Source organism: Phacochoerus africanus, chromosome 1 (genome assembly GCF_016906955.1).
Source record: "Phacochoerus africanus isolate WHEZ1 chromosome 1, ROS_Pafr_v1, whole genome shotgun sequence".
Classification (NCBI taxonomy): domain Eukaryota; kingdom Metazoa; phylum Chordata; class Mammalia; order Artiodactyla; family Suidae; genus Phacochoerus; species Phacochoerus africanus.
In genome coordinates, this window is record NC_062544.1 from 189,322,645 (window position 1) to 189,345,293 (window position 22,649).

General features: G+C 37.7%; 1 protein-coding gene across 1 annotated transcript in view; it reads left to right on the plus strand.

Annotated features, from left to right (window-relative positions):
- PRKCI (protein kinase C iota) overlaps positions 1 to 22,649 on the plus strand; it is an 81,496-nt gene that overhangs the window by 41,973 nt on the left and 16,874 nt on the right. The window contains exons 5-12 of the mRNA XM_047786357.1: positions 68 to 153; positions 1,263 to 1,403; positions 3,832 to 3,886; positions 4,947 to 5,005; positions 16,163 to 16,339; positions 16,767 to 16,864; positions 17,564 to 17,650; positions 20,794 to 20,929. Coding sequence (XP_047642313.1) covers positions 68 to 153; positions 1,263 to 1,403; positions 3,832 to 3,886; positions 4,947 to 5,005; positions 16,163 to 16,339; positions 16,767 to 16,864; positions 17,564 to 17,650; positions 20,794 to 20,929 — 839 coding nt within the window. The remainder of the gene's footprint in view (positions 1 to 67; positions 154 to 1,262; positions 1,404 to 3,831; positions 3,887 to 4,946; positions 5,006 to 16,162; positions 16,340 to 16,766; positions 16,865 to 17,563; positions 17,651 to 20,793; positions 20,930 to 22,649) is intronic.

Below are 22,649 nucleotides of genomic sequence, written 5' to 3' on the forward strand. Positions count from 1 at the left end.
AATCACAAATATAAAGTAACTTATATTCACACTTATTCTTTTTAAAACATTTTTAATCTCTCTTCAGAGTCCATCTACCGCCGAGGTGCACGCCGCTGGAGAAAGCTTTATTGTGCAAATGGCCACACTTTTCAAGCCAAGCGTTTCAACAGGGTAAATCTTAGTTTGCTGAATATTAGTAATATAAGAAATCTGTCTTTTTCCCTCCCTATGTGAAACTAAGTTAGTTTTGTTATTTTCTTCTAAAGGAAGAAGTAGAGTGACCTAAAATTCCCAGTTTGCTTGGGGCAGTACATCTGTTGTCTTCAGTAATTTTTAATACCATCTCCTTGATTCTTAAAAATGTTCCAAATTGGATATAATTATATGATTACGGTAGCTGTATGAGTGTTGGATTTTTTTAAAATGTATATCAAGACAGCTAGAAAATAAGGTTTATTTTACAAACTATTTACTGTTGTAATTTTAGTTTTCACTGTTTCAGAAAATAATTGCAGACATTTATCTGGCTTTCACTGTGTCCCAGACACTTTTCCAAATACTTATAGTGACGTATTTAATCCCTACAACAACCTTGTGAGATAGGTACCATATATTTCCATTTTATAGATGAAGAAGTGAGGTTTGGGGTCGTTAAATAACTTGCTCAAGATGACATGACTAGTAAGTGGCAGAGCCAAGGTTTGAAGGCAGTCTGTCTCCAGAAGTCCATGTTTTTAACTACTGTTGATGACTACAAATATATGGATTCCATTTCCATTTTAAAACTAGTGTTGTGTTCTCAATTCATTAATGTAAATAGACGCTACCACTGAAATCCCCAAATTCCTCTTCCAGGAGCACTGATAATTAAAAAGCTTTGAAATGAGGTCACCTTAGGTATCATTCTTTAACAGCACAGGGGTTTGGCTTAAACAACCTGGAAGGTTTGTTTGCTTGGGGGTCCTTGCACAGCTTTTTCTGCTGTATGTTTTTCAGGTTTAATTCACATTTCCTATTGTTATTACTCTGAACTTAATTATGTGAAGACTAAAAATTCTTAGACAAAATGACATGGTTGAAAATTTCATTCTCTTTAAAGCAAGCTCTCTTTTCTGTTTATTTTCCTGTGACCACCATAGCTTTGGAAAAGTTATGTATGATGAAGGAAATTGAGTTAGAGAAGAAAGCTACTTATTTTCACTATTTCATGAGCAAACTGTTGGGAAATGATTATGACCCTTTTTTTTGTTAATAAGACATTATTGAATTACTCTCTCCAGCGTGCCCACTGTGCCATCTGCACTGATCGAATATGGGGCCTTGGACGTCAGGGATATAAATGCATCAATTGCAAACTCCTGGTTCACAAGAAGTGCCACAAACTTGTCACAATTGAATGTGGGCGACATTCTTTGCCACCGGTAAGACAGTTATCTAATTTTTTTTTTTAACAGAGCATTTTTGATAATACTGCTAGAGCAGAGGGCTAAAATAGAGGTGTGTTAAGGAATCACAGCTCAACAGTGTTGTTATAGAATGTGGGGAGAAACACATTAGTCCAGTTAACATACTGTGAATTTGGGAATTATCACAAATTTGCTTGTAGGATATGGTTAAATTCTTTGATCTGCTACAAAATCCTTTGGTCTAAATTAGGATGATGTAGGGAGAACCATTTAAAAGATATTTTTCTCTTCTTTAACTGTTTAGTTTATAGCTTCCATTATTCTAACATCTGTACTAAGCAGAGTTCAGGTAAGAAGAGTCAGATGCGTTATATATGCTGTGTAACGTGTGAGATTACTGGGGAGTATTTGCAATTAAAATTTTTCATTTTTCACTTTCTATTTTAAATATGAAATTAAAACATGTTTGTTATAGAAAAAATGGAGAATAAAGATGAATAAAGAAAAATTAAATAAAATCTCCCATGAAATCTACCATCTAAAGGTCGTTGTCTTTTGGTGTATATTCTTTCAGAACTATGCAAATTTATATGCATAGACTTTTTTTTGGCTTTTTTTTTTTTTTTTTTTTTTTTTTAGTACTGCACTTAGGCAGAAGGAGTTCTGGGCCAGGGATCAGATCCGCAGTTATGACCTCTGTGGCAGTACTAGATCCTTTAACCCACTGTGCCAGGCTGGAGATCGAACTTGTGTCCTGGTGCTATAGAGATGCCACTGATCCCATTGTGCCATGGCAGGAACTCCATGTTTTGTTCTCTTAAATACTTTTTAACAAAAGTGAGATCATATGTGTACTATTTTCTAACACATTTTTCTCATTGAACATTTTATTTTGATCTTTTTATATCTTCATCATTTTTAGCATAGTATTTTATGTGTCTATACTATAATTTGATGTGTTCCCCATAATTAAAATTTAAGTTGTTTTCTAAATTTGCTTATAAAGAAAATCATAATGAACTTCCTGGTGAATCTTATTATTTCCTTAAGAATCCAAAAGTAGCATTACTGGGTTAAACGATGTACGTTTTTGTTTTTGTTTGGGGCCACACCTGTGGCATGCGGAAGTTCCCAGGCTAGGGATTGAACCTGCGCCACAACAGTGACCTGATCCACAGCAGTGACAATGCTGGATCCTTAACCCACTGAGTCACCAGGGAACTCTGGGATATGCGTTTTTTAAAAGTCTTATTTTTCTAAGTTATCTCTTAGAGTGATTATACCATGTTTATCTGTAGTACCTTCTTTGGATGTTGTGAAAGTGGATTATTATTAGTGGCTTGGTAGTAGAATTATTTAGCTAGTTCATATAAATTTACAAAAAGGGAGGTAAAAATCCAATCTTAATGAAAAGCAGAAGCCAGAAATTGTGACCATAATTTATCCAAGTTACTGTTGATATTCTTGAGCATTCTTAGGTGATGGAATGACTTGTGTGAGTTCATAAATGTAGAGGGAAAAAGGGACAGCGTTGGTGACTATACTGGTATTTTAGGATGGGTGCTGAACATATTGAAAAACTCATGAGTTTATCTTTAAAGCAGCCTTAAAATTATAACTCTTTAACTAAAGCTGCTTCTCAAGTTTACCCTTTCCTCCTGGTATTCATTAAAATTGGTCCCAAACTTAATGAATAAGTAACATTTTGGTTTGAATTAGCATTGTTCTTGACATTACTGGCAGTTACTTTCTTGAGGGTATTTCTGTTCCTTTTTCGGGTCAGTGGCCCCTTTGAGAATCTTCGGAAAGTGAGAAACCCATTAAGTTTACATATAATTTCAAAACGTTTATAGACATCTTGAAGTCTCTTTCTGACATCAGCTAAATAACTCTGTACTAAGACTCCTTTTGCCAAAGACTTAAAGTGAGTATTTGGAGCTCAAAGGAAGAGTAGGTGGTGTAGAGGAGAAATAAATCAGAGTATACAGCAGTTGAATTTGATTTCTAATTGATGGTCTGAAATCAGTTTTTTGTTTATTCTGTGATTAGTAAAATGTGACTAACATTACCTCATTCATAGGAATGATGTATGGTTTCATATAATAAAAGTAAATTATATATAGTAATATAATTCTCACTTATTAAGATGTATTCTTTCAAATTTAAATTTTAATATTCTGGAGTTCCTGTCATGGCTCAGTGGTTAATGAATCTGCCTAGCATCCATGAGGATGTAGATTTGATGCCTGGCCTCGCTCAGTGGGTTAAGGATCTGGCAACTACAGCTGCGATTAAACCCCTAGCCTGGGAACCTCTATATGCTGTGGGTGCAGGCCTCAAAGGACAAAAAGACAAAAAAAAAATGTTGTTTTTGGATTTATAGAGAGGTATTGAGATTTAAAAATAGTTCACTAAGTTACTCTATCTTTGCAAATGATTATAGGAACCAATGATGCCCATGGACCAGTCATCCATGCATTCAGACCATGCACAGACAGGTAAGAATGACACTGGCATGAACCATTGCTCACAAGTATCATTTAAAGACTCCTTTTTGTGAATCTTTCACCTAAATTTAAAAACATTATATTCTTCCTAAATAAAAGTTAGGTAACTATATTTTGTAATCTTAACATCAGTCATAATATTTAAGCTGTACATTTGACATTTTAAAAAGACAACTAAGGGAGTTCCTGCTGTGGTACAGGGGGTTAAGAATCCAACTGCAGTGGCTTGGGTGGCTGCAGAGTGGAGAGTTTGATTCCTGGCCCTGCACGGTGCGTTAAAGGATCCATTGTTTCCACAGCTGGGGGTGTAGGTCATAACTGTCGCTCCTATTCAGTCCCTGGCCTGGGAACTTCCATATGCCTCGGGTGTGGCCGTAAAATTTAAAAACAATTGTATAAAAGATATAGAGATGCTGTATAGAAAATTCGAAAAGGAGCATGTGTGTGCAAATATCTAGTAGATACAAAACCTTAAATGTATAGCTGGGGAATTCCTGTCATGGTTCAGTGGTTAACGAATCTGACTAGGAACCATGAGGTCAAGGGTTCGATCCCCGGCCTTGCTCAGTGGGTTAAGGATCTGGTGTTGCCATGAGCTGTGGTGCAGGTTGCAGACACAGCTTGGATCTGGCGTGGCTGTGGCTGTGGCATAGGCTGGTGGCTATAGCTCCGATTAGACCCCTAGCATGGGAACCTCTGTATGCCACGGTTGCAGCCCTGGCCTCACTCAGTGGGTTAAGGATCTGGCATTCCTGTGAGCTGTGGTGTGGGTCGCAGACGCAGCTTGGGTCCTGTGTTGCTGTGGCTCTGGTGTAGGCCGGCGGAACCCTAACCTCCATGTTCTGTGGGTACGGCCCTAAAAAAGATAAAAGACAAAAAAAAATTTGGAATTTAACTCATTTATGTATAATTTGTTGTTAGTAGAACAAGTATTCAGTTTTAAATGATGATCACTTGTTCAGAAATAAAAACCGAGAAAATTTGAAGTCAAACTCAGCTAATGGATATTATGTTTTTCTCCCTTTTTTTATGTTCCAAATTGGCCTTTTAGTAATTCCATATAATCCTTCAAGTCATGAGAGTTTGGACCAAGTAGGTGAAGAAAAGGAGGTAAGATAATTAATTAGTCTTATGGTACATTATGTCATCAGCTATTTAACAACACTTAACAGTTTAAAGATATGACAAATTGACTTGCTTAGATTTTATATCATAATAGTAAAATGTAGGGATGATTTTTAATAATTTCCGAGTTTCATTCTGATTTAATCCAATAATTAAATTACTAAAATCATTTAAATTAAGAAATAACCTGATGGTATAACTTATTTTCATTTTGAGATAGCATAACCTAAAAAAGATTCTGTATTTAAGAATGATATTTAGAATACTCAGTAGTATTGTTTAAAATATAGATCCATGGAGTTCCTGGCCTGGGTCAGTGGTTAACGAATACGACTAGGAACCACGAGGTTTTGGGTTCAATCCCCGGCCTTGCTCAGTGGGTTAAGGATCTGGCGTTGCCGTGAACTGTGGTGAAGGTTGCAGACGTGGCTCAGATCTGGCGTTGCTGTGGCTCTGGCTTAGGCCAGCGGCTACAGCTCTGATTAGACCCCTAGCCTGGGAACCTCCATATGCCATAGGATTGGCCCTAGAAAAGGCAAAAAGACAAGACTAAATAAATAAATAAGTAAAAATAAAATAAAATAAAATCAAGATCCTTTCATTTTATGGGCTTGATTTTTTATTTAAAATAGAAGTGATTAAGCATATTTGTGTGTGTGTGTGTGTGTGTGTGTCTTTCTGCCATTTCTTGGGCCCCTCCCACAGCATATGGAGGTTCCCAGGCTAGGGATCTAATTGGAGCTGTAGCTGCCAGCCTACACCAGAGCCACAGCAACACGGGATCCGAATCCGAGCCGCGTCTGCAACCTACACCAAAGCTCACGGCAATGCTGGATCCTTAACTCACTGAGCAAGGCCAGGGATTGAACCTGCAACCTCGTGGTTCCTAGTCGGATTTGTTAACCACTGCACCACGACGGGAACTCCAACTTTTTTCTGCCTATTAAACATTTTATCAGTTTTTAAAACAGTTTAATTTAAAATGCTTAATTAGGGAGTTCCCATTATGGCGACAAATCCAACTAGTATCCATGAGGATGTGGATTTGATTCCTGGCCTCGCTCAGTGGGTTGGGGATCCGGCATTACCATGAGCTGTGGTGGGGGTTAAAGACACAGCTCGGATCTTGAGTTGCTGTGGCTGTGGTGTAGGCTGGCAGCTGTAGCTCCACTGGACCCCTAGCCTGGAACTTCCATATGCTGTGAGTGCGGCCCTAAAAAGCAAAAAAAAAGGAGAAAAAAGTACTTAATTAAAATGATTACCAAGTTTTTGAAAAAAGGTGATAGTGAAAAAGATTTATCATGCCTCACACCTTCCACTCCCACCTTGACTTCTGAGAAGCAACCCTTTTTAATCATTTCTAGTTGTGTCTGCAATGGTTATATCTCTTTTTCAATTTTTTTCACCTTTACATATTTCTGGCCATGAATGGTTTATTAGTTCACACTACCTCCTGCCTTTCTCTTCCCTTTCCAATGTTTGATAGGAGTATTATGTTTCACTCTGAGTTACCTTTTTATTATGGGGAATTTCAGATATCAGTAAAAATAAATAGTATAATAAGCACCTATGCCATTACCCAGTTAAAACAATTGTCAGTACATGTTTTGTCTGCCAGATTCCCTTGCTAATGTATTGTTTTGAAACACATCTGTTGGTTACCTGTTTGTCTCCAATCTTAATTTCTTGTTCTGTTTTAGTTAATACTTTGACTCTCCTTTAGCCATCCCTTCTCTTTCTTTTTTTTTTTTTGTCTTTTTGCCTTTTCTAGGGCCGCTTCCAAGGCACATGGAGATTCCCAGGCTAGGGGTCAAATCGGAGTTGTAGCTGCTGACCTACGCCAGAGCCACAGCAACGCAGGATCTGAGCCACGTCTGCAACCCACACCATAGCTCACAGCAACGCCAGATCCTTAACCCACTGAGCAAGGCCAGGGATGGAACCTGCAACCTTATTGTTCCTAGTCGAATTTGTTAACCACTGCTCCACAACGGGAACTCTCCATCCCTTCTCTTTCTTCCATCTTTCCTCTTTTAGCTACACAGTATTTTTATGCTGCTAAGGTTGTTAGCATTTGTAACCTGTCCTACAAGTGTAACTGAATCTTCCATATTTTGTTCATTGATTGATAATGAGTCACCCAAAGGAGGAAATTCTTAATAATAAGGGACAAGGTCACTGTTCTTGTGGCACCATGAATTGCTAATGTTTCCTTCTGTTTGATCCTTGATGCTATTTTATAGCCTTTTTTTGGTCTTTTTTTTTGGGGGGGGGACTCTTTAAGGCCGCACTTGCGGCATATGGAGGCTGCCAGGCTAGGGGTTCACTAGGAGCTGTAGCCACTGGCCTACACCAGAGCCACAGCAATACAAGATCTGAGCCGCATCTTCGACCTACACCACAGCTCACAGGAATGCCAGATCCTTAACCCACTGAGCGAGGCCAGGGAACCTCAGTCCTCATGGATGCTAGTCAGATTCATTTCTGCTGAGCCACAATGGGAACTCCTGGTTTATAGCTTTTTGTTCTTTTTGGAGTTTCTCACTTCCTTAAATATTATTATGTATTGGATTTCTTGTTTACCACAGACTCATTTGCTTTTATCCTCAATTTTTTTTTTGTCTTTTTGCCTTTTCTAGGGCTGCTCCTGTGGCGTATGGAGATTCTCAGGCTAGGGGTTGAATTGGAGCTGTGGCCATCAACCTATGCCAAAGCCACAGCAACGCAGGATCCAAGCCTCGTCTGCAACCTACACCACAGCTCACGGCAACGCCAGGTCCTTAACTCACTAAGCAAGGCCAGGGATCGAATCCACAACCTCATGGTTCCTAGTCGAACTCATTAACCACTGCACCACAACAGGAACTCCTCTTAAAACTTGTGATACACCCTTTTTTTTTTTTTTTTTTGGTGCTTTTTGCTTTTTTAGGGCCATACTCATAGCATATGGAAGTTCCCAGGCTAGGGGTCAAATTGGAGCTATAGCTGCCAGCCTTTGCCACAGACAGAGCAACACAGGATCTGAGCAGTGTCTGTGATCTACACCACAGCTCACAACAACGCCGGATCCCCGACCCACTGAGGGAGGCCATGGATCCAACCCATATCCTCATGAATACTAGTCAGATTTGCTTCTGCTGCACCACAATGGGAACTCCTTAATACACTTGTAAATTGAAAAATAATATACAGCAAAGTACACAAATCATGAATATATAGTGAGTAGAATTTTCATGGGGTGGACACTGGGTAATAGCCACTCAGATCAGTAGATAGGATTTGCTAGCATCTCAGAGGCCCATCTTTGTGTCTTCTTGGAGTCTCTGACATTCCCTCCTCCCTACAAGTAATCACAGTCTTAACACCACAGATAGTTTTGCTTTTTTCCCCCAAGCTTTTTTATACATGGATTCGCACAGTGTATATTCTTTTGCATCTGGTTTCTTTTGTTCAACATTGTATTTGTGAGGTTCAACTGTGGGGTTTTTTTGAGGGTTTTTTTGGTTTATTTTTTGTTTTTTCTGCCTTGTCCTCAGCATGTAGATATTCCTTGGCCAGGTATCAAACTGAGCCACAGCAGTGACCTGAGCTGTAATAGTGACAATGCTGAATCCTAACCACTAGGCCACCAGGGAACTTTTCAGCCGTGTTTTACATAGTGGTATTTCTTTTTTTTTTTTTTTTTTTTACCACTGTTGTTTCAATTTACCTTTTCTATTGGTTTCAGTCCCCTGGATTGGGATTATTATGATATGTTGCTATGAATATTCTTGTAAATGTAGTTTGGTACACATATATAAGCATTTCTGTTAGGTATATAGCTGGGAGTGGAATTCCTGAGTTTTGAGCATGTTACTAAATGATGCCAAGGAATTTCCTAAGGTACTTTCCCCAACAATGTATGAAAGTTTGATTTGCTCCACATCACTTGTCAACACTTTGTATAGTGTGTCTTTTAAATGGTAGCCAGTCTGTTGAATGCGTAATGATAGCTTTTTAGAGTTTTTATATGCGTTTCCTTGGTGCCTACCTTGTATTTATTGGCCATTTGGACATCATCTTTAGTTAAGTGTTTCTTTTTTTGTATATCTTCAACATTAGGCTTTCATCAGCTATAAACTGCAAGTATATTCTGCTACTCAGTGGCTTTATTTTTACTGTATATCTTTTTTTTTTCTTTTTGTCTTTTCAGGGGTGTACTTTTGGCATATGGAGGTTCTCAGGCTAGGGGTTGAATCGGAGCTGTTGCCGCTGGCCTACACCACAGCTAAGAGTAACACCAGATCCGAGCTGCATCTGTGACCTACACCACAGCTCACAGCATTGCTGGATCCTTAACCCACTGAGCATGGCCAGGGATTGAACCTGCATCCTCATGTATACTAGACAGATTCATTTCTGCTTAGCCATGACAGAAACTCCTTACTCTATATCTTTGGATGAACAGATGTTCTTAATTTTTGATGTAGTAAAATATATCTGTCTATTCCTTTTGGGGTAGAGTTTTTGGGACCTGTTTAAGAAATCTGTCTTTTCCAGGATTATTGAAGATATTGAAAATATATATTTCCTCCATTACTCTGCAGAGGTATCTTTTCATCAATTATATGCCCATCACACTATCCATTTCTGGATTCTTTTACATTTTCCATCACTTATTTATTTATTTATTGTCCTTTTTTTTTTTTTTTAAGGGCTTGCACCCATGGCATTTGGAAGTCCCCAGATTAGGGGTTGAATAGCTGGCCTATGCCACAGCTACAGCAACACCAGATCCAAGCCTCATCTGTGACCTAGCACTACAGCTCACAGCAACACCGGATCCTTAACCCACTGAATGAGGCCAGGGATGGAACCTGTGTCTTCATGGATACTAGTCAGGTTGGTTTTCCCTGAGCCATGATGGGAACTCCCCATTTATTTATTCTTGTGCTGATATCATGCTATCATTATAGCTTTATAGTAAGTCTTTATATCTAATAAAGTTCTTCTATTTTATTCTGGGAATTAATCTTGGCTATTCTTACTAGCTTCTTGAATTTCCATGTAGAATCAGCTCACCAGTTTCCATAAAATCAAATAAACCACACCTGTCAGTCAGTACCAGGAAAAGTCATATCCACAATATTAAGTCCTCAATACATGAACATGATGTGTTCTTCCATTTACTTAGGTTTTCTTCCATTTCTGTCAGTGTTTTGTAGTTTTCAAAGTTCTTATGCTATTCATATTGGATAGAACTGGTATTCTTTTAAAATTTTAATTGTTTACTTAATGTTATTATATGGAAATAAGGAGTTTTTTTCCTAAATTGTCTTGTATCTTGATACTTTGCTGAATTCACTTATTCTAATAATTTATCTAAAAATACTCTTAAATTTTTACATATATGACCATCTTAAGAATAGCAGTTTTCTAATTTTAGAGATTTTATTCCATTTTCTTATCTTACTGAGTTAAGGACCTCTACAGATGGCCAAAATGATGTTGAAAAGAAGTGGCTCTCATGGGTATTTCTTTGTGGCACAGCATGTTAAGGATCTAGCATTGTTATTGTAGCAGCTCAGTCTCTGCTCTGGTGCAGGTTTGGTCTCTGGACTGAGAACTTACACATGCTACAGGCACAGCCAAAAAACCAAACCAAAACAAAACAAAAAAGAAGTGGCTCTCAGATATTACTGTGTTGTTCCACATTTCAGAGGGAAATCTTCCAATATCTTATCATTGTTTAATATTTGTTACAGGTTTTTGTTTTGAAGATACCCTTATTAAAATGAGGAAGTTTATCTCTGTTCCTAGTTTGCTAAGATTTTTGTCTTCATCATGAAAAGATGTTGAATTTTATCAAAAATATTTAATGGCATTCGTGGAGTTGATTGTAAATGTCATTAATTTTCAAATGTTAAGCCTATTTTTCATTTCTAGGAAAAAACTCCCTGTGTTGTGATGTTTTATTCTCTTTATGTATTGGTAGATCTGATTTGCTAATAATTATTTTAGGGTTTTTAAAAAAATTATTATCACATTATTATTTTGGGCTATGCCTGTGTCATGCTTAAGTTCCCAGGCCCAGGATTGAATGGGTGCCAAGCAGTAACAATCCTGGATCCTAACCACTACTCCACCAGGGAACTCCATAAAAAATTATGACTGTTACTATTTTTATATTGTGTGGAAGTTCCCAGGCCAAGGATTGAACCCACACCACAGCAGTGACCCAAGCTGCTGCAGTGACAACACTTGTTCCTTAACCCACTGCACCACAAAGGAACGCATAAAAAAAGTATTGAGACGTTGACCTGTGATTTTTCCTTTTTGTATATTGTCAAGTTTTGGTATCAAGATGATATTGAGCTCAAAAATGATTTGGGGGATTCCCATTGTAGCTCGGTGGCTAGTAAACCCGACTAGGATCCATGAGGACCAGGGTTAAGTCCCTGGCCTTACTCAGTGGATTAGGGATCTGGCATTACCACCTGGTGTAGGTCACAAATGAGGTTTGAATCCTGCATTGCTATGGCTCTGGTGTAGGCCAGCAGCTACAGCTCTGATTCAGCCCGTAGCCTGGGAACCTACGTATGCCTCGGGTGCAGCCCTAAAAAGACAAAAGACAAAAAAAAGAAAAAAAAAAGATTTTGGAATTTTTCCTGTTCCCAAGGAGAATTCTTAGAAGATTGACATTATTTCTTTCTTATATTTTTGAAAAAATTCACCAGAAATGTAGTCTAGACCTGGAGGATTTTGTTTCAGTTTGTTTTGGTTTGTTTTTTGTGGCTTTTTATGTATGTGAAGGAAGGATTTAATTCTAGATTCTCCATTTGAATAGACTAGGACGATTTAACTTCTCTGTTTCTTCTTATGTTTGTGTTATTCCTTGGAATTTGTCTGACCTAAATTTTCAGATTTATCGATACAAAGTTGTTAATTTCTGGGCATATGAAATGATATCCCCTTTACTCCTGATAAAAAGTTATTGTGAGAGTTCCATGGTGGCCTAGTGGCTAAGGATTCAGCTTTGTCACTGCTGTTGCTTGTGTTTGATACCTGGCCCAGGAACTTAAGCATGCCATGGGTGTAGCCAAAAAAAAAGTTACTGTTTGTTTCTGTTTTTCTTCATCAGTTTTGCCAATTGGATATCAATTTATCAGTCTTTTGAAAGAGCTGATTTTTGACTCGTATTTGGTGAACCCTTATTTTCTAGTGCACTGATTTCTCATTTCCTTATGCTTTCTTAATCATTCAGTTTTAAACATATCTTAACCTCTATTATTTATTTTTTGATACATGTATTATTTAAAAGTATACTGGTTAATTTTCAAGTACATGGGAATTTTTTTTCTCTTTTGGCCACACCCACAGCATATGGAAGTTCCTGGGCCAGAGACTGAATTTGAGCTGCAGTTGTGACCTATGCCATACCTGTAGCAATGCCAGATCCTTAACCCATTGCATCAGGCTGGGGATCAAACCAGTGCCTCCACAGAGACAAGCTGGATCATTAACCTCCTGTGCCACAGAGGAACTCTGGGAATTTTTTTAAAGTCAATTTCTTTCTTTTTTTTTTTTTTAATTAAAGTATAGTTGATGTACAATGTTGTGTTGATGATTCCCGTGCAGCAAAATGACCCAGTCATACATATATATACACACATTCTTTTTCTCATATTATCTTCCATCATGTTCTATCACAAGAGGTTGGATATAGTTACCTGTGGTGTACAGTAGGACCTCACTGCTTATCTATTCTAAATGTGATAGTTTCCATTTACCAGTTCATCCCACTCCCACTAGAAAGTTAATTTCTAGCTTAATTTTGCTGCAAATCAGAGAATGTATTTTATTCTGTGTGATTTCAGTCTTTTGAACTTTGTTGAAATTTGCTTAAAGACCAAGCATAGAGACATTGGTAAATATTCCCTAAGTATTATTCTGTAATTGTTAGGTGCAGTATTCCATACAGATCAATTAAGACCTGAGTATTAACAGTGTTATTCAGTCCTCTGTAAACCTCACTGAGTGCTCGCTCTTTAACCAAACAGGCTTCATTTTGAATTTACATGTTCCTTTCAGTTTTGTTACCTTTTGTTTTATATAGTCTGAGGCTATGTTACTAAGTACAGATAAATTTAGAATCGTAATATCTTATATTGAATTAACTTTTTTTCATAAAGAAGTACACTTCTCGATTTGTAGTAATGCTTCTTGCCTTAAAGTCCTTATGTTAGGTAATTGCTACATAACAAATTACCTTAAAATTTAGTGGCTTCAACCAACAAAATTTATTATGTCATAATTTCTAAGGGTCAGGAATCTAAGTGTGACTTACCAGGTCCTTGCCTCAAAGTCCTTTAGAGGCTGCAGTCAATGTGCTGGCAAAGTCTGCAGTTATCTCAAGGCTGGACTGGGGAAGGAGCTGCTCCCACTCTTAGCTCGGTTGTTGGCAGGACTTGCCAAATGGCCTCATGTAGAGCAGCTCACAGGAAGTGCTTCTTAGTCAGAGCAAGCAAGCAGTAAGATCCAGAGTGAATGCCAGCAAAACAGAACTCAGTTTTTTGCAACCTAATCTCAGAAGTGACATCCTTTCATTTTTGCCGTATTATTTTTTGTCAGAAGCAAGTCACTAGGTCCCGCCGGTACTCGAGGAGGGGGTTACACAAGGATGTGAATACTCGGAGGGGGGGATCCCTGGGATCCTCTTAGAAGTCAGCCCACCACAGCAGGCCACTTTGTCTCATGTTAGTTTAGCTACAACACTCTTTGGTTAGTGATTACATAGCATGTAGCTTCTTACCCTTTTACTTTGATCTTTCTGTACCCATATAGTTAGACATCCCCTGTGGTTTGATAGTCCTTGGTTCTAGTATTTAGTATGTTTAAATATTTATGTACTTTTACATTTATGTATGTATGTATGTATATATGTATGTCTTTTTTGCCATTTCTTGGGCCACTCCCATGGCATATGGAGGTTCCCAGGCTAGGGGTCGAATTGGAGCTGTAGCTACCTGCCTACACCAGAGCCACAGCAATGCAGGATCTGAGCCACATCTGCGACCTTCACCACAGCTCATGGCAACACCAGATCCTTAACCCACTGAGCAAGGCCAGGAATCGAACCTGCAACCTCATGGTTCCTAGTCGAATTCGTTAACCACTGAGCCACTACGGGAACTCCTGTATTTTTACATTTAATGTAAATATATTTAAGCTAACAACTCACTGCTGTTTAAGTCTACCATTTTACTGTGTTTTCTGTATCTTATCTATTTATGTTACTTTTCTGGCCTTTTGGGTTAATTATTATTTTTTTCTCACCTCTTTTAGCTTGACATTCTTTTGCTGTTTTATTATGGTTCTAGAGATTGCATCTTATACCCATAATTATCTAAATTTGATAAAATTATTGATACTCTTACCATTTTCCAGAATATGCAAGGATCTTAGGACACTTTAAATTCACTCACACTCCCTTCCTTGCTTTGGTGCTGGTTTTGTCAAATTTAAAAATTCTTTATGTGTGTGTTAGTGTTTTTAAGCAGTCAACCGTTACTTAGGTTTATCCACATTTTTCCTTTTTTGTTCTGTTTTCATTCTTGTGTGCCTGCCTTCTATATGAGATCATCTTTCTTCTTCTTGAAGAACTCAATACTTCCTTTAGGGAGAACCTACTAGTGATGGATTTCCTTAGTTTTTGCCTGAAAATGTATTTATTTCACTTTCATTTTGTAGACTATTTTTATAGGCTATAGGATTGTAGATCAGCAGGGAGGTTTTTTTGGGCCCTTAAAAGGTGACATTCCACTGTTTTCTGGCTTCTATAGTTTTATTCATCCTTAATACTGTTTATGTGAAGGTACTGTTCCATACGATTCACTCTTATAGTTTCCAGTTAATCATATTTAAAGTCTAAACATTGCTTTATCTTTTCACATTCTCTCCTTTCTCAATCTGGTCTAATCTGTTTTCTTTCATTTCTTTTTATTTATCTTTGTTACTACATCAGATTATTTCTCAATTTTCTTTTGACTCATCATTCTCCTTCAGTTTTTATAATATCTTTTTTTTCCTGTTTTGTGCTTACTAGTTTCTTTTTCTTTCTGAAAATTTGCTCTTTGCTTTTGTTGATACTCTTCACCTCAGAAAACTCATACTTAGTTCTCTTGGGTACATCTGTTGATGGTATGCTGAGGATTTTGCAGGCATCTAATAAAAGATAATCTTTAGTCTTCTCTATAAATTACTGGAAGCCCGTTTCTAGTTGTGAGTGAATTACAAGGCTGACTTTGTCATTCCAGAGAAGCCTTGGATTTGTGTAAAAAAGAACATTTTCCATTAGCTGAACTGCCTCATGTTTTCTGCCTGTAGCTTCTAAAAATGAATCTGAATGTATCCTCTCATTAACTCAGGTTTCATACACCAAGCTTCCGGCAGACACTGTCATCTCAATGTCCCTTTTAACTTCTAAGTTCAGTAGGAAACACTGAACTCATTATCTTATCAACTTTAACAGTCTTATCCTGTGCTCACTTTATTTTTCTATCAGTGATACCTCCAATCTCCCAGTCACCAAAATTAGTGTCATTTTTTAAATTCATGCCTCTCCATTGCCTCCATACCTAAAAGTTATCAGATCCTTTTAAAGACATAATTTAACATTTCTTATATTTCCACTCCCTTTCCATTTCCAGTACCACCCCTTTGACCTCAGTTCATGAGTTCATCCTACCTTTTGAGTAATTAGATTATATTGTTTGGAAAGATGTAAGAAAATAATTAAAAACTTAAATCAGAAAGTATTTTTAAAAATCATTATAGGAGTTTCCATTGTGGCTCAGCTGTAATGAACCCAACTAGTATCCATGAGGACGCCGGTTCAATCCCTGGCCTGCCCAGTGGGTTAAGGATACTGCGTTGCCATGAGCTTTGGTGTGGGTTGTAGATGCAGCTCGAATCCTGCATTGCTGTGGCTGTGGTGTAGGCTGGCAGCTGCAGCTCTCATTCAACCTCTAGCCTGGGAACTTCGACATGCCTTGGGTATAGCCCTAAAAAAAAAAAGGTTATAGGTATAACTAGGTGTTGGAAATATATTGTATTATGAAAAATGCTTCAGATATAACTCTTTGGTATAAATGTTCTCAACAGGCAATGAACACCAGGGAAAGTGGCAAAGCTTCATCCAGTTTAGGGCTTCAGGATTTTGATTTGCTCCGAGTAATAGGAAGAGGAAGTTATGCCAAAGTACTATTGGTGCGATTAAAAAAAACAGATCGTATTTATGCAATGAAAGTAGTGAAAAAAGAGCTCGTTAATGATGATGAGGTAAGCACAGTGATGTTTTATTACCTCTAAATTGTTGAGTTGGCTTCAGTGTACTATATCAGAAAAACCTCTATGTTTGTACCTTATTATTTCAGTCTACTTTTCTAAACACATGCTTCAAACAGATTATATAAGGTATTACAATTATTAGTTTTTTTTTAAATAAAAATCAAACCATGTTATTATCAAGGGAAGGTACTTGAGCTTTGTAAAAGTTTTCTAGACTGTTTCATAATATTAAAAGATTTAGTGTTAGTATTTTTCTCTTCATATGTAAATTATAATTTCATGATTATGAATATTTTTGCTGTTTAGCCTAGTTAGTTAATAATTGCATTTGTGGTAAGGGAATTGTAAGAACAAATTTATCATAGTTCTTATGCTATCATTTCAGTGTGACTGAGACTTCTTTTGTATTTTAAAATAGGATATTGACTGGGTACAGACTGAGAAGCATGTTTTTGAGCAGGCATCCAATCATCCTTTTCTTGTTGGGCTGCATTCTTGCTTCCAGACAGAAAGCAGGTAAAATGGAAAGATAATGGGATGACTACTGGGCTTTACACATTTTGGTATATTACACAATAAGGACCCTTTAGTAATTCCTGAAGTGGAAGTCACATGGAGACAGACACAACAGTCCTATACTTATAATTTCCTGCTACTCGTACTCCAATCAGTGATATCAGTTTGACATTGGATCAGCTTTAGGAAATTACCTGCTTCAGGCAAAAAAAAAAAAAAAAAAAAAAAAGGAAAGAAAAGGAAAAGAGAAAAAAGGAAAGAAAAAGAAGCCAGGTCGTAATTAGGGCAATAGAAATCCAACCTTTTAAATATCCCCAAGACTCCAGTTTTAGGACCTAAAGTTTCCTAGAGTTTAATTAGGGGGATAAATCCTAACTTCTTTTACCTTAAATCACAGTTGAAAATGACTTCTCTTGCACATGCTAAGATCAGGGTGGGGGAATGAGAGCTCTGGATGGCAAGTGGTACTGCTTGAGAACAGAATGAGCAGTTTACAGGATGATTCTCATTCTGGTTTACTTTCTTGTATCTTCTCTGATTAAATAGCTTACTATTCCAACTACCCTTTGTTTCCGGCAGATTCCTGGAATTTTTTTAAGGGTGAATCATGCAGAATGGCTGGTCTCTATAGTGTTTAAAATGCAAAGTTATGCCACCTTATTTTGGTCTTGGTTTCATGTGTTCTCTCCTATGTTGCAGATTGTTCTTTGTCATAGAGTATGTAAATGGAGGAGATTTAATGTTTCATATGCAGCGCCAAAGAAAACTCCCTGAAGAACATGCCAGGTAAGTGTTTATTATTTACCTGTGTTGGATTTTGGTGGGGGGAGCTGTGGGACTTTTTATATGCCAATGGTTGAAAGCAGTAGATAAATCATTTATTTTGATAAGAGCTAATCTTTATAAGTCATATAGAGGCTAAGCTAAAAGTTAATTTATATTATGATATATATAATATAATTATAAGCAATTGAAAAATATGAACAATACTAAAGCGAAAGTCTTTAGTATTATAAATTCAATTATTTCCAATATTTTCCCTATTCAGCATCAGCCAGTAAAGTAATTGATGGATTTATAAACACTTACTAATCTTATCAAGTTCACAGTGATCTCTCTTAGTTTTTCTTTCTTTTAAGACTATCTTGGTCTCCCTGTTATAGCTGTGTTCTGGTGAGATTGTTTTCTTTTGGCTAGAGTGTATTTTCTTTTTATTTTTTGTGGGGATGCCGCACTCGTAATATATGAAGGTTCCATTTCTAGGGGTCGAATTGGAGCTAAAGCCACAATGTGGTGTGGAGCTGCACCACAGCCATAGCAACTCCGGATCTTCAACCCACTGATTGAGGCCAGGGATCAAACATGTGTCCTCATGGATACTAGTCTGATTCGTATCTGACTAGTATAGAAGCGAGGGAACTTCTTTGGCAGGTTTTCATTAGAAGATTATACTGTTCATACATACTGGAGAGTAATAAAACAATTCCTCTTAAGTTATTATGTAATTCTAACCATTCTTCCATAATTACCTCTGAATTGTTCTGCCTTGGGTTTTCCCCTCCCTGATCCCATACATGTTGATTAATAAGAGAAAAGTATTAAATATCATTTGTTTAGTGTCCTTAATTTGATATTATGATTCAAGATTATAAATCATTCATATATTGGAAGAGTTCGGTGGGGAGGGGTCATGGCCTTGAATAAGAAGTTTAATCCATCAGTGCCATGGTTTTGTTTTCTACTTATAATTAGCAGTAATTCTGTCCATTTGTGCTTCACAAGAATAATGCCAAAATGAAGCCTGTGAGTTTGTACATGTATGAAACAATGCTTAGAAATTAATTTTTTAAAATAACGTATTAAGTGGAAATCTTGCTATTCATTGATAGTTCTTTTTTTGTCTTTTCTAGGGCTGCACCTGTGGCATATGGAGGCTTCCAGGCTAGGGGTCTGATTGGAGCTATAGTCGCTGGCCTACGCCACAGCCACAGCAACTCCAGGTCCGAGCCACATCTGTGACCTACACCACAGCTCACGGCAACGCTGGATCCTTAACCCATTGAGCGAGTCTAGGAATCGAACCCACAACCTCATAGTTCCTAGTCGGATTTGTTAACCACAGAGCCACGACAGGAACTCCTCATTGATATTTCTTAAGAAAAGATAATATCCTTCAATTTTATAAGAAGTTACAAATTGTATCAATCTAATTTCAGGGCCAAATTGTTGCTGCTGTTGTTTAATTTACTGTATGTTCATTGTTTATTTAGGCTTTATCAAATGGTCACCCTTTCATATCAAAGCCAAGATGATTTTTTTTTTTAAGGTCCACACATATACGGAAGTTCCCAGGCTAGGAGTCCAATTGGAGCTACAGCTGCTGGCCTACACCATAACCACAGCAACTCGGGATCCAAGCCGAGTCTGTGACCTACACCACAGCTCACAACAAAGCCAGATCCTTAACCCCCTGAGCAAGGCCAGGGATCAAACCTGCATCCTCATAGATACTAGTCGGTTTTGTTCCCACTGAGCCATGACGAGAACTACAGATGATATTTTTAATCATGAATATAGCCAGCATTTGTTCCTTGTTTTTCAGTTGGACTTGAAGAAACTATCTAGCTTTTACTGTATTAAAGTGACCTTTCTGGTTTTATACCGTCTTTTTTTTTTTTTAAGAACCAAAGTACAGGATAAGGGCTCAAGTTCCTTATTCATAGAATTAAGTCGCTAGAAAGTGTGTATTATGTACCTCCCTCAGCATAATAATGTTCACCAAAGCAGCTATAGTCCAGCCAGGGTGTTTCATTTTCTTTTTTCCTTTTGTCTTTTTAGAGCTGCACCCAGGGCATACGGAAGTTCCCAGGCCAAGGGTCAAATTGGAGTTGCAACTGCCAGCCTACACCATAGCCACAGCAACAACAGATCCAACCATGTCTGCAACCTATACCACAGCTCACAACAACACCGGATCCTTAATGTAATGAGCAAGTCCAGGGATTGAACCCGTGTCCTCATGGATACCAGTCCAGTTTGTTACTGCTGAGCCATGATGGGAACTCCAGGGTGTTTCATTTTCATCATCCAGGTCAAAAGTTTTGCTTATGACCAATAAGTTAGTGGCAGCTTTGAAAAGTGCTTTCTTTAATATATTGTAGAATAATTTCTTCTAATTCCTTTTCTAGAATTTTGGCATGGATCTTATGGTTTGAGTGGTTAGCTTTTAGTATTCTTTCTATTTTATACCAATCAGTGGTTCTTAGCATTTTGGGAGGTCATTTATCCCTTAGAGAAGTGATGAAAGCTATGGAAACTCTAGAAGTATTCATGTACATACAGCTTTGCCTGCAGTTGTATGAGTATGGACAATCTGAAGTCTGTCCAAGGACCCCGATTAAGAACCCCTTCTTGAGACTTTCAAGTCAGACTTTAAGGAAAGTATGGATTTAACTTAGACCTTTTTTTTTTTTTTTTTGGTTTTTAGGTCAGCATATGGAAGTTCCCAAGTTAGGGGTTGAATTGGAGCTACAGCTGCCGGCCTATGTTACAGCCAGAGCAATGCAAGATTCAAGCCGGGTCTGTAGCCTACACACAGCTCATGGCAACGCTGGATCCTTACCCACTAAGCAAGGCCAGGGATCGAACCTGCAACCTCCTGGTTACTAGTCGGATTCGTTTCTACTGCACCACAGTGGGAACTCCTAGACTTAAACTTTTATAGTTGTGTTTGGGGCTCAGCTGTTTTAAAATGGTACTTCAATTTGTGTTTTGGTATTGTTCCTGAAATCACTGGGCGAAAAAAATCTTTTGACATGATTTTGATGATGGGAGTTTGCAGATGGGAGTAGGATTTAAATACCTTTCTCTAGAAACTTACCACAATGTAAAAACTTGAATCAAATGAGTAATTTTTCATTTTATTTTAGATTTTACTCTGCAGAAATCAGTCTAGCATTAAATTATCTTCATGAACGAGGGATAATTTATAGAGATTTGAAACTGGACAACGTATTGCTGGACTCTGAAGGACACATTAAACTCACTGACTATGGCATGTGTAAGGTGAGGGAAATTTCTAGTTATTCAAAAGGTCTTAGCAGCTCAGGAAATTGTTTTGGTCAAATAACTTCATATTTAAAGATGGGAAAATCGTTGCTATTTTGCTTAGGATACACTTTGGAATTCTAGCACAAAGACAAATGTACTCATTTCCTAGCCATTTACAAAATTCCGTATTCTCTATGAGTGTTATATGTGCCAAAATGAGTTAATTTCTTTTTATTATCTGTTAATTGTCTTGAGAGTTGTGACACTTGAAGAAAATTTGGAGGCAAAAAGTTAGCTACCAGCCCACAACTTTAGCACAGCTGCTTACATATTACCTTCCAGTTTTTGCCATTTAATTGTACTTCTTTTTTTTTTTTTTTGGCTGCGCATGAAGCTTGGGGAAGTTCCCAGGTCACAGATCGAACCTGTGCCACATCTTTAACCAGAGCTACAGCAGTGACAACACCAGATCCTTAACCCACTGAGCCATGGGAGAACTCCTAATCGTGACTCAATAATGCATTTGAAAATTTCCTAGAATTCCCTAATGGCACAGAGGGTAAGGATCCAATATTGTTACTGCCATAGTGTGGGTTTGGTCCTTGGCCCCAGAACTTCCACATGCCAAGGGTGCAGCCAAAAAAATTTTTTTCATAGGAAATTTTTTTTTTTTTTTTTGGTCTTTTGTCCTTTTCGGGCCACAGGCGCAGCATATGGAAGTTCCCAGGCTAGGGGTCTAATTGGAGCTGTTGCTACTGGCCTAGCCAGAGCCACAGCAACAGATCGGAGCCGCATCTGCTACCTGCACCACAGCTCACGGCAATGCCGGATCCTTAACCCACTGAGTGAGGCCAGGGATTGAATCCGCAACCTCGTGTTTCCTAGTCGGATTCATTATCTCTGCGCCATTATTTAATTTAAAATTTAAATATTTAACGTAAAGTGCAATAGAGCAAAATAAGAATTTCAGTTATTATCAGGGCATGTTCTTCATTTCTCCTTTATTTCTTGGTGTTTTATTCTTTTTATAATAATGTTTCATTTAAGGGTCCAGTCTTTTTCCAGGAAGTGTATAAGGGGCTATTCTTCTTTTAAAATAGCTGGACAGAATCATCTTCACACAGTAAATGTGGCAACAAGCATGTAAATGTGTTAATTGCCTTTCCCCATTCACCTGAGGCAAGTGCCTCCAAGCCTCACTATTTCTTCAAAGAAATTCAGGGATCCTGTTTTGCCTGGAAGATATTATATTAGAGAAAATATTTGATCTTTTGTTTATTCTTAATCAGAAATAATGTTGGTTTGTTATGTATTCCCATTCTTCCAGAGATCCTCAGATTAACCAGGATTTTTGATAAATCTTAGAGGTTTTATTTAGTAGTTTTTTAAATTGGTTGTTCTGCTTACCTGTCTTTCTGCCTTTCCTCCTTCTCTAGGAGCTAGTGTTAGTAGGAAAAGACACCAGGATTGGAACTTTTGTTTAGAGAGTTTACTAACTGTACTTTATGTCTTTTCCAACTAACACATTTATACACAGTGTTAAAGCTTATGGGACATGAATCCCCTGGAAATTTGAGTGTTCTTATCTTAGGACTTAGAGTCAGTATTTAAACTCACCTAAAATCTGACCTTGGGCAAATACTGGATGAATTTCTTTTCCTATTTCTTCAGTTTCTCATTAGATACCTTTATATAAAGAATGCAGAGAGTAGTGATTATTGGAGGCATATGAAAA